We start from the raw sequence: 18174 nt of genomic DNA on the forward strand, positions 1-18174 counted from the left end.
ATTCTATCGCTACCTAATGGATCATTTGCTCAATTATTATCTGACTGATAAGAAATTAGAAAAATTAAGCCATATGGCTAAGCCTTAAGTCACTCTAAATTTTTAGGAAAATTTTGACTTAGAATTAGTTTATGGAAGGCAAATGATTTATACGACTCCAAAAAAACAATAAAATTGTTTCTATTTGGGTTTTTAATGTATGCAGAAATTAGGCTAAACCTCTAGTCTGAAAGCCGCTTTAGCTTACTCCCTCCCGTCCGGTCCAGATCATTCAACGCCGTTTTTTTTTTGTGGTACTATACAACGAAAGTCCAAAACCCAAATCTGATTTATTCTAATTAACGGCGAATAATACGTGTAATATCTAAGCTTAGATTTGGTTTGTTTCTTATTTATTTAGGACAGAATATTCCTCCGGTGATCATTAATGTTACCAGAGCTTTCGACACCTATCATGTCTTTTTCAGTGGTTCTTGATTAGTTCTTTTTCTTTAGATATTAGTCAAGATTTTGTCCACTTTTTGCCACATCAGTTGTTTGAAATTAGTATTCTTCTTATACGAGTTTTTACGTAAATAATAATGTTTAAAAAACGAAACTCAGAATTTTCCGTTTCAAAAACAATTCTTCTTCTTTTGTGGCACTACAGCCCGAAGTGGGCCCTGGCCTCCGCAACAATTTGCCTCCAAATTTCTCTGTCCATCGCTGTCGACCTCCAAAAACAATTAGATTGGTTATTTGTCTGTTACTTGAGAACCAATATGGCCAGATTACTGTCTTCTTCTTCTTCTATATTATGCCTAGACGCACTCGGACTCACTCGGGTCCATAGAGCCACCCGATTACTGTCAAATTAATTTGACGGATGGCTGATTAACTATCAAAATTTTTGATAATAAGGACGAGTAAGACACTGGTGTCCCAAAAACAAAAATTATTTTTTTAGGATTTTAAAGGGGATAAAATAATTTTCTATAATCAAATAAAATATATATAAAAAATATATAAATATATTTTATATATATATATAAAATATATACATAAAATATATATCGACACTAAGACGGCGATGGCCGCATGGGGGGTGGGAAAAACAGAGATGATAATAAAATTCAATTCAATTCAATTCAATATTTTTCTTTGGGACACCGCCGGTGTGCCCCTCGTCCTTAAAGGGTTAAGTGCACTGGTCTTTAGATTATGCCGTTTTTTTAGATTGTACAAAATCGTATTTTATTTTCTAATAAATATAAAAATTAGAACAGAAAACAAGATAGGGTAAGTGTGCCAAATTTCGGCATAGTTGCATGCAAGCGTCGAAGTCTCAAGTTTGAAATGTAATATTTTAAATTCAAATTGATATTTTTTATTCTTTCTTCCGAAATAGTGTTGCTTGGAACCTTGTAAAGAGCTTACCGTCTTGATTTACTCTAAAATCATTCTTAATACAATTTAAATTGAATAAAAATGTAGACATAGCATTGGTGCCCTATTTCGGCCACCTTCATTCTCATAGTTCCTTGCCCTTCGGGAATTCTTCCAATATCTTTTTCACGTCATCTCGTTTGTCGAAGCTACATTTTTTGTTATTCTTTTGCATTGTATAATCTCTAGAGTACGTAAAATCTAAAAGTTCATGAAAATTCGAGGAACAAAAAAGGTGGCCGGAATTGCAAGCTGGCCGGAATTTGGCACACTTACCCTATTTATTCTATCCAATTAAAAATTTGAGGTTTTAGTTGTTCCCCTGTAACTTTAAATGAGTGGCATGAAGCCTAATCTTCATGGAATACAACATTATCCTTAATGCGCAGCAACAGTGAATTATAACATTATGGTCTATAACATTTTATCTGAGGCAATTCAGGTACAAAATTATATTTTATGAGCTGTAAGACTTAGAATATACAAGTCTTATTGCATTACAAAATGTGCAAACGCACCATTTCTTCCGCTAAAATGAATTACTTACATGATAGTACGTGATTAAGTTATATACCTATTTTAAACACTTTCCTTTTTACCTGTGTAAAATTCATTTCACTTTTCTTTTTACATTCTGCTTAAGTTTTTGTGTCTGTTACATAAATATTTACATAGTCTCTTTGTCAATTACAAATAAATTTTAATTTTAAATTTTAATTTGAAGAAATATCTTAAGAAATTTATACTACTCTGCATATTTTTTTTTTAATAATTTTACGTCACTTCCTGCAGTAGAACAGTTGAATAAGTTTTTTTTTATATTCCAATAAAGAAAAACCTTCCTTCATGCGAGAGTGAACACATATTTATTCAATTGAAAAAAAAAATCTTAAGTGCGGTTGAAGATGACCTCTAAAGTTCAAAAGCGAAGAATTTCCATCACCACCCACTGAATCTGAAGGCTGAAGATTGTTCTTCTGTGTCAAAATGTCTAGTGGAATATGAATCTATTGCACGGTAAAGTGCCCATGAACACCTTAATCTATAAATAGTATACACACTTCTCCAATAAGGGTAGAACATCACACTCAAGACTCTCTTCAAACTAAATATTGATGTACAATTTTTTTTTTTAATTTCATAATTAAAATCGATTTTTCTTGGAAAAACAGAGCGTATTCAAATTATAGCATAAGTTTATTCAGGTGATTAATCAAGGTTTAGAGGGGGGAATTGAAATTAAAGCATCAAAAATCTAAGATCAAGTACGCCTAATTCTTGATTTAAGCCATGTTGAATTAGACATTGTTTTTATAGGTTATGTAAAATTGACAATGCACAAAAAAACGGAAAAATATGCCATCAGAAAATTCAAAGCACTTTGTGTAACGACATTCAATGAGTTGATGCAGGCGTAAATAAGTGATATATTCCTCTGATTTTATTCACACACAATTTAATATAAATATGAAATCCAAACAATGCAACCAAGTATAAAGAAAAAAAAATCTTTTCTCTGAAAAAGTTCATTGCGCATAATTACACTTGATATGTAAGAAAAAGGTAAAAAAAAGAAGCAGTGAAGAAAAAATGAGACTTTCTTTTCCTTACTAATTCAATCTGCTTCTGTATTGTCAGATTATTCTTAATGTAGAGGTACTTCAAAAATGTCTCGTACTACATAAAATTGCAGATTTTCAATTGTCTTTTAGTAATGTGGTTCATCGATTATATAATTGTACTTATGCTTCTTCATTTTCTTCTTTTCCAGGGAGAACTGTGCACGTTAGGAGCAAGAGTAAGCCAGATGGAGTGTATGCCATTGAGATCACCTCCAGGACCTTACCATTATCACGTCACAGATCAAACAAAGTCATTGCAGGTAAATAGCAAAATAAGATATAAAATGATAAACATTTATATATTCCTCTGACCTGATAAAATTGAACGGTATGTTTAGGGTTTGGAACAACTTTTTTAAGAATCTATTCAAAAGAAAAAAACCGTTCTTGATTATTTGAATAATACCCTGCCTTATTGATACTAAGACAAAGCACTTAATTAAGGTCTTTGTAAAAGACCTTAATTAAATGGTTTATGTTAAGGATGTGAAAAGTAATTTTTATTAAGTATTTAGTTGAGAACTTTCCACTAAGCACTTTCTAAGTAGTTACCCTAAAACCTAAAATAGACACAGGGATCGACTTAGGGATCAGCCCGAAAAATGAGGATTGGTGTCGATACACTCACGGATCAGTCCATAATTTGGAGTATCAGGCTGATCTTCTAAATTCATGAGGTCTAGTGAAATTACGGGGATTAGGCGACATCAGCGCCAGTGCTGAAAATAAAAAGCTTCACTTTGGGGGTTTTTGGGTGCTTTTCGAAATGTCAATTGGGTGAAAAAACATGGAGAGTAATGATACGCAATATCGTAAAATCTTAAAATGCATTAAAATCGGAGTAATGGGAAGGTCAGAGTGCTCTTTTCTGTACGAAAAATCCATTGATGTTGCACTTAACAAGCCTTTCAGCAATCAAAGTGTGGAGTTTTAATAGAAATTTACGCTGAAAACGCTAATCCTTGATCCTAAATCCTCAGTGTATGATAATTTGGGCTGATCCTTTACCGCCACAATTTGCGAGCTGAGTATTCTCTAGGATCAGCCTGTGTCTATTTTCGGCATAACGGCTGTAAAGATTAGATTGAACAGATTAGTAAAGTAGGTAAATTTATCACTAAAAATACTAAAAAATTTGTGAATGAAAACGTACATTTGGTAACATTTTGAGGTTATGTTTGTATCGTTAAATCTTTCTGAATCGTATTAATGCAAAGCAAACCAATTTCACAATTTTTTGATCAAAAATATTGTGAATGAGACTTTTTACGACATTCAAAGAGGGAGGACGACACAAGGGCCTGGGCCAGCAACAGTGATTATGAATGGGTTGCATTACGAACTTGTATTTATTGTCCTCAACCTTTAATAAGACAGCGTTCGTGGGAATTTTTTCACGCCTTCCTTCGAATAATCTAGTGTCTTAGGGTTGCATTCACTTTTCTAAAGTAGACGAACTCAAATTCCGTAGACTCTAGAACGCAAGGCTCTCCAGTAGTTAGATTTTAGGTTCCTATCGGTCTAAGGTTAGAAATTATAAGGTACGATTTGGCTAACAAGCTCAAGCATGGGGACATTCTGTCTAAAACAGTGAGCCAGTGAGTGTCTTCCATTCCATCCATGTGATGGGAAAAACGGGTAGGCTCTTCATGCATTGGAGCTAGGCGATCCAATGTAGAACAGTTGGTCTGGCAGCCATAAAAATCATAACGATGTGGCCGTGTTGATTAGAAACAGAAGACTCCCTTTCGATACTAAGGAGCTCAAGGATTTGACCAGGATGTCTTACGGCCTTACGAGAAGTTCCAATCTTCATTCCTCTTGTTTAGCAAGAACCTTCTCGATTTGAGAGCTCTCTCCGATTGAGATTTTTTTCTGCACCGATTCGAAGGTATATCGTTAAAACATTTAAACCGACGAGTTTTACATTTATTTTAATGAAACTGCAATTTAAACGTTCTGCCATCCGAAAATTCCAAAAAAACTGCACGAAAATTCACTTTTTGCACCAATTGTTCACAAGTGAAGTATCAATAATATCAAAATTCGAAATGGTAGAACAATCAGCGCTAAAGCAGCGAATACGCAAACTTGCACTTAAGGTTTCCGGTAGGTTTTCGAATAGGTTTGGCTTGGCTTTGGAGTAACTTTGTCTCGTCGAAAGGTTAATACTGAACGAAACCATTAGCTTTGTTCAGTAATAACCTTTCGAAGAGACAAAGCCACTCCAAAGCCAAGCCAAACCTATTCGAAAATCTACCGGAAACCTTAAGTGCAAGTTTGCGTATTCGCCGCTTTAGCGCTGATTGTTCTGCAATTTCGAGTTTCGGTATTCTTATCGCTTCAATCGTCAACAATGTGCAAAAGTGTCCTGCAAAAAGTGAATTTTTGTGTAGTTTCGTGGGATTTCAGAATGGCAGAACTTTTGAATTGCAATTTTACTAAGATAAATGTAATTTTCATGAACTTGCTCACTTTTGTGTAACTCGTCGTCAGTTTAGACTTTCGAACTTCCAACGGGTTTTTAGGTAAGTGTTCTCTGATATACTTTCGAATCGGTAAAGAAAAAACCTCAGCCGGAGAGAGCTCTCAAATCGGGAAGGTTATTATTACTGAACGAAAACATTGAGTCCTTTTGCTGGCAAAGCTCGACTAAGGCCTAGGAGTATATAGACCAAAGGGCTCAAAAGACCTCAACAGGGAGGGAAACCGATGAGGGGGCTGCATCAACCCAAAAAGAGGTTGGTTTCAGACCATTCCCGAAACTGTCCAAATCCCAGATGCTATAGCCTAGATCATACACTGATTAAGAAGGCAAGTATGAAGATCATGAATGATCTGCAGGTCTTCTCACAAATAATAAAGGGAAAGCAATACTGGGAGCGATTAAAAGCGTCGGCAGTTCCCAGGGTAGGAATTCTCTAACTCGAACGCTTCAATAGTGAATGATTATCTAATGAAAGTATCACGAGCTTCCCTTAACGACTGCTAGAAAAGTTATTCTAAAATAACTGAAGCGAGAAGCAAAAGCGTGTGTTTATTAAATTTAAGTTTTCCATAAAAAAATTCAACTAAGTAACTATGGAAAACACTAGAATTGCGCAGTAGGCAAATTTTACAGGAGAGCGATTTGAAGTATTCAAAAAGCGAATAAAACGGTTTTTGTACAAAAATCGAGTTGTTCGACTTAATATTCTGAGTCGTCGAAATGAAAGAAAAGCTCTGCTCCATAGAGATGGAGAAGACGAGATTCACTAGAAACACACTGGGCTTTTTGCTCTTTTCATCGTTTTTCGAAGAAGCAATGAAGGCATCATATTGACTTTTCTATTTCTTCTTAGAAAAATAATGAAAAGAGCAAAAAGCCCAGTCTGTTTCCTGTGATTTTTTTCACGCTTAAAAAAACAATGACCATGTAGAAAAGCCCAGTCTATTCTCTGTGATTAAGTACAACGGTACCTGTTCAATAAACAGCCCATTCAGGCTTTTCATTCATCTAGAGTTCTTTACTCCTCACATAACTTGGTATTTGTCTCCAATTCGACTCATAGTCACTCGCTGGTATATCGGTTGCTCGCATGAATTTTATCCTTAAGTTTAAATGGCTTATTTGGCCGTCTTTTCTATGCCTTCACGTCAGAGAGCTTTAGGTGGCATCTATGGGGATGTTCTACGAAAATTTCGACCTAAATAGGTCAAAAATTGTTTTTCTCGGAGAATCCACATTTTTGGGTAACCCTTGGGAAATTCTGTTCTTTGATCTATTTCTGCATCGGTTTTGACGAATTTATACAAAGATACAAAAACGTTCTCATGAATCTATGAGTAGATTGTCTTGGAGAAAATAGCATTTTTAGCTCGAGAATGATATCCTAGAAGATATTTCTTAGATTAAAAGGGCTTTAGATGGCATAAAATCTATATTAGTCCGAATTTGATTATTTAATGTGATTCAGTTAGCTGTTAAACTTGTTTTCTTAGATTAAGAAAACTTTGAAATTTAATACTGTACTAAGGTTAAATTAATTTAATTTAAAAAAGTACATTGGGATTTGAAATTCGCATGAGACTCTAAACATACTGTTTTTCACAGAACGTTATTTTATAAACCATCGCGATATTTTGTGAAATTGCTTTAAGCCATTTGGAAGCGGTGAGAAAATCTTATCAGACTTTTTTCTCTCTTTCCATTTGCTGTTATCGCAAATAGGAATTACAGAATGAAGTCGGAGCTTTACTGGAATTTCGTGATTTGGTTATTGAAACCTTTCCTGATCTCAAAAATAAAATGGCATCATCGTCAGCATCTAGTACAATTACAGGCCTGCCATCGTCTTCATTGGCGTCAAGGTAAGACTTTGAAAAAAAAAAACTTTATTTGCAAGAGAGAAGCAAGAAAAAAAACTGTCTGCATTGTAAATATTAAATGTGCAGACTCATGTAGCCTTTGTTTTATTTTTTATTTTTTTGTGTTTATTACAATTAACACTGGCTATTGTGTCTATCAAACCAAAAATAGAAGATCAGAGTGGGAACCGGGGATACGGGTTAGGCGAAAATTGACACCTAAAGAAAATGCCGAAATATCCTCGTCGTCTCTGATAAGGAGCAGGAGTAATTCACACAGCGGGAAGAAGGAACCAAAGAGTGGTGAGGGAAATGGAAGTGTTGTGCAGGATTCGGGATTCTCCACGGAGACGAGTTCGTCGAAAGAAACACATAGTGCTTCATCGACAAATGGTGCTATGCAGGTCAGTGACACAAGAGATTGTGCTTTATTTTCTCTTTCACCCAAGGGGGACATATCTCAATGCCGAAAATTTTTACGGTCATGCATTACACATGTTCGAAAATAAAAAAAAAATTGTTCGAAATATTTTCGAAATATACTGAAAAACATGGTTTAGGTGGAGAGGACGGGGTGACAGGAAAATGAGGAGAAGACGACTTGAAATAATAATAACTTATTCGGGGAGGTCACTGAAGACTGAAAGTCGATATCTCTTCTCGTTTAACCTCTAACCGGTAATACACTTTCGGACAAATAAAAATAAAATATTAAAGTAAGATTATGAATACTTCACCGATTCATTACCGAAGATAAACAAATCGGTTGAAAAGTGGCCCCCCAGAGTGATTCAACCTTAATCTTCGAAAAATCGATGTCGAAAACTTTTTCGGTCATACATATGTATGGACGAAATATTCGCCTGGGCTACCTCCAAAACATATCCGAAAATAAAAGAAATTGCAGAGACCGTTTTCTAAATAAACCAAAAGACATGGTTGAAAACGTTTTGTATTGCTCCATGTAAATTCAGGTACTTGATCGTGGAGATTATTTATCCATGGTGGAGCATGATATACCATGGATCTCGTAAAGGCCGCTAAGGAAGGCTTGGACACATACAATTAATTAACGTACAGTTGCTTCGTTCTTAAGCTCCTGGTGCTTCCCTGTGAGTGAAAAGATATCCCATGTAGCTGTTTTGAAATGCCGGTGTCGTCGTTGTAGCCTTGCTAAACCTAGGGTGGCATGATAACTTTTTTTCGATAGTATCGACTGTCGATTCTGAAAATTTTAAACGATAGCTGTACTTTTTGTAGCTAATACAAATATTTATCAACAGTTACATTTTATTAAGAATGTAACAATAAATGGCCCAACAATGCGTAAAAAGTCGCAATTCACTTAATCTAACAGATAGAGATTTATCGATACTATCTATTCGATAGTGTCGAAAAGTTATCATTCCACCCCTGATGTCACTCTAAAGCCTTTTCTGAAGTAAAGTATTCTGAAGATCACCTTTAGTTACTTGGAATTCTGGTTTGGGGCAGAATCAACAGGACATGATGAGACTAAGCAGTCAGCATTGTTTTACATCAAATTTCGGTAGAAAACTTGTTTTTTTTTCGACTGTAACACGGAAATTTGCACACTTTTGCCTCTAACAAAAGAAGACTTTTAGACCTGGAAGTGGTTTAAAATGCATATATGTCTGCTATATGGACAAATTCGGATGAAAGGTGATAGGATCTTGTCATTTTTATGGAAATTTTTTGGTTGTCAATTTCCATCTCTTTCAAGACCTTAATTAATCCCTTATTTTTGTTCACTAAACATTTTTTTTACAAAATTTCAGCAAAATTCATGAAAAACTTTATGAAAATGATTCTAATTAGCTTAATAAAGTTATTAATAAAATTACTAAATGATACTTACCTTCACTGATTGAAAATAAATACCTTGGAGACAAATTTATTGAGTGGAGCTATAATTATTGCCACCCGAAAATCGTCATAATGATAAAGGTTCTATCACAGTACTCACAGTTCTAACGGTATGAAATTCAAATGGCAATTTTTCATATAGGTATGAAAATACCTTCAAATGATTTTTTTATTTTTTTTTCTAAAATTTTTTTTTCAAAGTTTTTCCAGTATGAAAAAGTGGAACTATGATTATTGCCAGCAGTGTATGAATGAATTTTCGCTTTATTTGGAGCAAAATTAACTAAATAATGAGACTGTGGTATAGAAAATATATAAATAAAATAATTTAGTACTATATTTATCATGGAAAAATGACGTTTCCATTTGGAGTAGCGAAAAATTTCCATTTGGAGCAGGTTTTGAATTAGCTTAATTTACCCTAGTAATGAGGCGGTGAGTTCAACCTGTTTTTCTCTGAAGGTTGGTTACCAACGCTAAGACGACGGTGGCCACTAGTACACAAACATTGAATTCTTTGGAAACTTGTATCTGTCAAACTTTTGCTATCAATTTTTTTTTTAATTTTTGGTTGTTTACGAATTTGACAAAACTTTATCAGAGTAGCCAGGACACTGCTACTTTTTTACGACTATCCGGAACGTGTCTCGGCTAATATTTTTTTAGTTTCGACTTCAAAATCGTGAAAAAAGTAAAATGTAGGACACCTGCAAAATGTTTTCAGTATTTGCAGATACTTTCCGATTATATAACATTATTTTGTAAAATTGATCACAGATATGTCCCCCTTGAATTTTCACATTGATGTGATCATGAATAAACAAAGAGAGGTTGAAATTTAATTGGCAGGGAGTTAATGTATCAAATACATCACAACGCATGACTATAGACAGCGACAATGAATTGTGGAATTTATTGGATGTCTTACACCGAAAGAGTAATCGACTTCGTGATGAAGTTGAGCATCTTCAGCAATTAGAGAAGGAACGATGCAAAACATCAAGTATTCCTCACAGCTTCCAAAAGCAGCTGGATCGGGTGGGAAAGGAGGATGTGCAGCTGTTGAGGAAGGAACGGGATCGACTGTTGGACAAATTGGCGGAAATGGAGGCGGAAAATCTATCGGGACGCATAAAGTCGACAAATATGGAAGATCAGATAAATGCACTGAATTTGGCTAAGCAAGAATTGGAGGAACAACTGAAGGTGGCATTGAGTCAAAAAGTTGAACTCAATTCACGAATCAAAGACCTCCATCAGCAATTTGAGGCTTCAAAACAGTCTCGTACTAATTTACATAGTGCCCGCAAATTTTCTACTTCAGATACTTTTAGTAGTGGAAGCAGTAGCACACACCAAGGTGCCTCATCTTCTGGTAATGTTGCATCGACGACAAAAATCACAAGGAATGATGGTGGGATTCTTGGACGGCTGGACGGACTAGTCAGTACACCCAATAGACTGAATAAAGTGAGATTAGCGGATTCGAAGAAGATCGAGGCGATTTTGCTGGAGAATAATGTTGTTGAACTGCAGCGACACTTACTAACTCTCACCGTTCAGAATCAGGTGAGTTTTTTTATCTTTGCATTTTCTTACATTTTTCTTTCAGATTTAATTAATTCATTTTACAAGTTTGCATTTTGCATTTGCAAAGTGCAAAATGAAAAGTGTGATATTCATCAAGAGATGACTGTCTTTCAAGCAGAAGGGATATAAAAAAATGTTCATAGATTTTTATTTTGAAAAAAAAAAAAGCCGTCAAAGTGAAATTAGTTACACTATGCACTTTGCAGAAAAATTTGAAAACTACCATTTTTTCTTCAAATTTTTTTTTTTACATTTATAAAAAAAAGTACTGTAGAACTTTTAAATTATTTATGCAGACTAATGTGCAAAATGAAAACTGCAAAGTGCAAAATGCAAGGCGTGATATTCATGAGGAAATGACTGTCTTTCAAGCAGAAAGGATATTAAAAAATGTTCATAGATTTTTATTTTGAAAAAAAAAAAAAACTGTCAAAATGACATTAGTTACACTCTGCACTTTGCAGAAAAATTTAAAAACTCCCATTTTTCTCCAGATTTTTTTTTACATTTATAAAAAAAATACTGTAGAACTTTAAAAAAAAATATGCAGACTCATTTACAAAGTGCAAAGTGCAGTCTGATTTATCAAAAAATGAAGTTTTCTTAGCAGAAATTAGTGAAATTTAGTTACTCTTCACTTTGCAGAACAAGAAAAAAGCTAAATTTTTTTTCCCGAGATAATTTTTACAGGTGCGGCAAAAAAAACAGTAGGGGAAATGCTTCTAATTTTGTCCAGTTTCTTATTTTGGACACTTTGAGGATAACATTGGACACTAAAAATAAATTGATTAAAATGATGGATTTTTATTCCAATATTTGATGAATAATGAATTCTATCTAAATATTTGTTCTTTTTGGAATATTTTAACACTAAATACGTTAAAATTTGAATATGATTTGAGTTGAAATTGCTTTGTTGAAAATTCAGTGTGAGCAATTGCTTACGAGAAATATGACAGAACTTCGTGGCTTACTTCAGTCTTATTTAGTTTTGGTGAAGTACTAACAAAGTTTGTTCGCTGTTTTTGAGTGATATTATTGAATATTCATTGAATATTGTGTTGATTCACGTTACTGATGATTTGTACATTTGACCTGAAGTGAGATTTGCCTTGTGAATTATATTTTTCGTGTGAAAAATGGGAAATTTTTTAAGACATTCACCAGTGAGGTGATGATTCTTATTTTGGACAGGTGTTTTTCTCACGAAATTTCGTGAAGTTTTAGCTTTTGTGATGACTAGGTTGGACAAATGCCTGGAGAAACAAAGGAGCATCATCTCTACGAAAGAGATGTAGCGAGAAATGCCTTGAAAGGCTCCCGGAAAGGGCAGGGAATGAGCGAATCCGCACGTACTTGGAGTACCGAAGTCAACTCACTTTAATGAATGATATGGAAAGTTTCTGGGCTTCTTGTGACATTCCACGTTTCCCTTACATGACCAGGAAGAGGACTTGGTAAGATTGGTTCATAAAATGAAGAACAATGGGCATCCTGTTGAGGCGGATTATCTGTCCAAATTTACAGACAAGTTGTAAAAATTAATAACCAAGTTGTCCAAAATAAGAGTCAAATTCACCTCTACATATCAATTCAGTTTTAAACGTATTAAAACTAATTTTAGTAAAAATAAGATGATAAATAGCTTGCCAAGTTTCTAAACAATCCTTCTGAAAAGAGAGTAACAAGAAAAGTCAATTAGTATTGAAAATATGGCACTTCAAACTTAGGATATCGATGCTTATATGCAGACTGTCCAAAATTATAAGCACTTCCCCTATAGAACTTTTAAATTATGCATAAAATCATTTGCAAAGTGCAAAGTCTGAATTCATAAAAAACAACGATTTTTCCAAACAAAAAAAAAATGAATTTTTGAAAATTAAAAACCAAACTGAAACTGACTTACTCTGCGCTTTGCAAAACAATCTGGAACACTTTCCAATTTGTATCCTGTAAATTCAGATTTTTGTAGATACCGTAAAGAGACAGCAATGTCTTCTAATCGCCACAATAATAATTTTGAGCTTTTGTAAAAACATTTAAAAAGAACGTAATCTTCAAGTTTATGGGCCAATCCTATTGATAAATTTCTTTATGAATTTGGTGGAAAATTTTTAGCTTAAAAATAAATGTTGTGAACAGTTTGATAGCGCCATCTGTGGAGGTTTCTTCTGTCACTTACATGACAGTTGCAGTTTTAAAGTGGTAATAGTTAGTTCTTCCCCTTGTTACCCCTTCCATTGCTTCATTTCACGTATCAAACGAATAAAAATATACTTTAGCAGTGATTTCCCGAGGATTTCGATGGTGTTCAAGATCTATTTAACCCATTCAATCAATGTACCAGAAATACTCATATTTTAATACTATATTAATACTCATAGAATATTCATATTTTGGGATTAATTTCCTACAGATTAATAAGATGAAATTTTTGAAAAGAAAAAAAATTACACTGAATTTAAATTCTGTGAATTTATTCATTACAAACTATATTGCTTTAGATAGAGTGACTATCCAAGAACACCAATTGGGAACTAGAATTCAAATCAGGAAAGAGGAAAGAGGCCAATTTTAACAAACTCGGTGGGATGTCGTATTTTCCGTCCGCTTTTTTGAGCAAAAATGTTGCATGACTTTCCGTGAAGCGAGAAAAGGACAACAAAATGTATTTCCATCTCTGTCGGACTATTTTTCCCATGTAATTGAAGAACTAAAGTTATTAAAAATTTATTCCCGGCAGCAATTCTGATAAAAATTGCCCAGGAATAAATCATCTAAAATCACTCAATTTGCGTATGATGTATAATACCATGGTAAGGAATGGGTTAAAAATCAAAAGATACATTATTTACTTCTTGGTAATTCCGCGAGGTGACTGAAATAATTCCTTTTCGAATTTCGAAGTTCTCGAGTGTCAAAATGGCGCCGATCAGTAAAGGATGCCTTTCCAAAGCCAAGCCAAGCCTATTCGAAAATCTACCGAAATCCTAAAGTGCAAAAGTTAACATTTGACCTTCAATAATTCAAAATGGCGAATTTTCCGGTCATACACAGAAAAAAATATTTTGTAAAAATGTTCGTAAGTGTTTGTGAATTCCTATGGGGGAGTTATGAAATCCTCGTGAATCGTATAACCCACAAACATGTTGGTAAAAGTTTTTACTTTTTTCACAAACATTGTTCGTAACATGATCATTTGACGAGCATTTTTTGTACTTTTACAAACATTTGTTCGTAAACACACAAAAAATGTTTGTAAAATTTTGTCATTTGTTCGTAAATGTTTGTTTTCCTGTCGAACATTTTACGAACATTTACGAACAAATGACAAAATTTTACGAACATTTTTTGTGTGTTTACGAACATTTACTAACAAATGTTTGTAAAAGTATAAAAAATGCTCAACAAGTGATCATGTTACGAACAATGTTTGTGAAAAAGTACAAACTTTTACGAACAAGTTTATGGGTTATACGATTCACGAGCATTTAGTAACTCCCCCATAGGAATTCACAAACATTTACGAATATTTTTACAAAATATTTTTTTCTGTGTAGGTATATTGTACTAAATGTTCGCCTGGATTATCTCTAAAACATATCCGAACGTCTACTAGAGATATTGTTTGTTTTTTATTGGGATCATCGAAAAGTACAAACTCTTACAAAGTTTCCAGACGCTTCACGAGCGTTTCGTAAAATTCCGAATTCACAAACATTTGCAAAACATTTTAGAAAATATATTTTTCTATGTATTTTGGCATAAGAAAAATTTATATTCACCTCTGAACATTCCACACTTGATGGAAGGATTAGAAAAGTTAAGGTGAAATATCTATTATGGAAATTGCAATGTCAAGTCGCGCAACAATTTTTTTTTTTGGAAGTAAGCATAGAGCGCAAAGTCTTTTCCCCTTTTTTGGGCTGAAGGAGAAACACAATATCTTAATTCAAAGTGCTTTCTGACACGCATAATAGGGCGGAAATTTCCACTTTTCTCGTCTCTTGCTCCGAATCATTATCGGCGAAATTTGAAAATGAATAGCGAGCATTGTTATTTTTGCCCGAAAGAATGACACAAAACTCACAAATGTTGAATAACTCTTGCAATGTGCATCAATTGCAATCGACTTTCGACATAATTGCCTGCACTATTATTTCTTTTTTTTTCCTCGAAATAAAAGAAGAAAAATTGTCTGCAAAAAAAGCACTTCAATCTTAAGCAATGTTTAATAATATCAAATAATTATTTAATCAATATCTCTCTTTTTTTACTCTCTTTCTCTTTCATCCCATGAGACAGCAAACAATGATGTATTAATCCATTCAACAATAATATACGCGTAGTGTTGAAAAAAAAAGAAGTACAATTCAATTCTCACGTTTATTTCTCTCTATCACACATACCTGAGATTGAGAGGTTGTACTACAAATACAATGTTTTTAGCAAAATAGTATGATAATAAATTTAGAAAGCGTCGGATGGTCAATAATCAGGTTCAAACAAAAAAAAAAGAAGCAAATTAAATATAAACGCGAAATCGAAAAGAAAAGAGAAAATAACAATGAAATTCTCTTATAAATCAATTTGGAAATGATATTGATTCCAATTCACGTCTATGTACGTGGAATTTTTATAGCTCGTACTCAAAGAGAGAGAAAGCATTTGTATATAATCCTTCAATTTTGAGTTTTATATTGGGGAAGTGCTTATAATTTTGGACAGTCTGCATATAAGCATCGATATCCTAAGTTTGAAGTGCCATATTTTCAATACTAATTGACTTTTCTTGTTACTCTCTTTTCAGAAGGATTGTTTAGAAACTTGGCAAGCTATTTATCATCTCATTTTTACTAAAATTAGTTTTAATACGTTTAAAAATGAATTGATATGTAGAGGTGAATTTGACTCTTATTTTGGACAACTTGGTTATTAATTTTTACAACTTGTCTGTAAATTTGGACAGATAATCCGCCTCAATAGGATGCCCATTGTTCTTCATTTTATGAACCAATCTTATCAAGTCCTCTTCCTGGTCATGTAAGGGAAACGTGGAATGTCACAAGAAGCCCAGAAACTTTCCATATCATTCATTAAAGTGAGTTGACTTCGGTACTCCAAGTACGTGCGGATTCGCTCATTCCCTGCCCTTTCCGGGAGCCTTTCAAGGCATTTCTCACTGCATCTCTTTCGTAGAGATGATGCTCCTTCATTTCTCCAGGCATTTGTCCAACCTAGTCATCACAAAAGCTAAAACTTCACGAAATTTCGTGAGAAAAACACCTGTCCAAAATAAGAATCATCACCTCACTGGTGAATGTCTTAAAAAATTTCCCATTTTTCACACGAAAAATCTAATTCACAAGGCAAATCTCACTTCAGGTCAAATGTACAAATCATCAGTAACGTGAATCAACACAATATTCAATGAATATTCAATAATATCACTCAAAAACAGCGAACAAACTTTGTTAGTACTTCACCAAAACTAAATAAGACTGAAGTAAGCCACGAAGTTCTGTCATATTTCTCGTAAGCAATTGCTCACACTGAATTTTCAACAAAGCAATTTCAACTCAAATCATATTCAAATTTTAACGTATTTAGTGTCAAAATCTTCCAAAAAGAACAAATATTTAGATAGAATTCATTTTTCATCAAATATTGGAATAAAAATCCATCATTTTAATCAATTTATTTTTAGTGTCCAACGTTATCCTCAAAGTGTCCAAAATAAGAAACTGGACAAAATTAGAAGCATTTCCCCTTTATATTTTTTTTTTCATTCTCAAAGAATGATATTCTTGTAGTATTTTTGAGGTTATATATCAAACAGTGGGAGATATCGACTTGAGGTTTTCGTGACCCCTAGAAACAATTTTCCTTGCCATCTCTTTCTATTTGTGCCATTTTCTTTACTACAAAGTAAAAGTAAAAAAGGTAGATGTATTTTGCCTTAGAAAAACAGTTTTTAAGCTTAACGCTATAATTCTTGTGAGCAACTCATATGCATTTGCAACTAGGGTAAGTGTACCAAATTTTGGCATAGTTGCATGCAAGCGTCAAAGTCTCAAATTTGAAATGTAATATTTTAAATTCAAATTGATTCTTTTTATTCTTTCTTCTTAAAGAGTGTTGATTGGAACCTTGTAAAGAGTTTACGGTCTTTATTTACTCTAAAATCATGCTTAATACATTTTAAAATGAATAAAAATGTAGACATAGCTTTGGTGCCCTATTTCGGCCACCTTCATTCTCATAGTTCCTTGCCCGTTCGGGAATTCTTCCAATATCTTTTTCACGTCATCTCGTTTGTCGAAGCTACATTTTTTTGTTATTCTTTTGCATTGTATAATCTGTAGAGTACGTAAAATCTAAAAGTTCATGGAAATTCGAAGAACAAAAAAGGTGGCCGAAATTGCAAGCTGGCCGGAATTTGGCACACTTAACCTATATGTAGGTTGAGTCACAAAGAAATCTAAGTTAAAGTCTAAGTTTAATTGAGAGAACGCAACTCTCATTTGTGGATTCCTGGAGGACTGCTCGGTTTCTTGCGAAAGAAATCTGATCGGTACAGAATTTTGTTCCGTCTTTCAAGTTCCATCTTGCGTTTCTCTGCAACCATTTGGAACTTTTGGTGAATCTTGCTGAAACTTGCATCAGTTGTTCTTGGTAGAAGTGTAAACAATATACTGTCAAAGGATTTTCGTTCCTACATTTAGAATTTGTTCTTCAGAATGTATTACAAAAAAAATTTATTTTGTCACATGGCATTGTCACACAGTTGCAGAATTCCCCTACAGATCTTTGGCAATGAGATGTCTGCTTCGACTCTCACAGTTGTGGGTTCAAATCTCAGTCGGTAGAAAGAAATTGTTGTGATTTACCGGAAAAACGCAAAAGATATAATCATTATCTGGCTACGAAAGCCAATTTTCGTTTTGCATCCTTTTCCACTGCGGTGAACTGAGATATCGATCTGTTGACTTTACCAAGATTTATTTTACTTCAAAATAAGTGAACTAAAATCACTAATAATCTAAAAGATTACAAAGAAAATTTAAGAAAATTGTGCACGTGGTAAAAAACGTGCCCTATAGCCAACAGCCGCAGCGATTCCACTGGATTTCCAGCAGCCTTTTCTGCCATGTCCGTTGATTTTACCGCTAAAAATCCGCGTGGAGTTCCCTGGATTTTACCGCTCAAAATCCGCATAAGCTTCCGAGATGGAATTTAACGCTAAATTTCCTCCTAGTGTTTCATGAACGTTTGCGGAACTCTGTATAGGACCGTTTAA

General features: G+C 34.0%; 1 protein-coding gene across 2 annotated transcripts in view; it reads left to right on the top strand.

Moving 5' to 3' along the window:
* Positions 1-18174, top strand: part of LOC129798708 (uncharacterized) — a 79067-nt gene that overhangs the window by 42374 nt on the left and 18519 nt on the right. For both annotated transcript variants that reach the window (XM_055842000.1, XM_055842001.1), the window contains exons 2-5: positions 3197-3307; positions 7258-7397; positions 7567-7798; positions 10131-10850. In XM_055842000.1, coding sequence (XP_055697975.1) covers positions 3197-3307; positions 7258-7397; positions 7567-7798; positions 10131-10850 — 1203 coding nt within the window. The remainder of the gene's footprint in view (positions 1-3196; positions 3308-7257; positions 7398-7566; positions 7799-10130; positions 10851-18174) is intronic.

The sequence above is a fragment of the Phlebotomus papatasi genome, chromosome 1 (assembly GCF_024763615.1).
Source record: "Phlebotomus papatasi isolate M1 chromosome 1, Ppap_2.1, whole genome shotgun sequence".
NCBI classification, from domain to species: Eukaryota; Metazoa; Arthropoda; class Insecta; order Diptera; family Psychodidae; genus Phlebotomus; species Phlebotomus papatasi.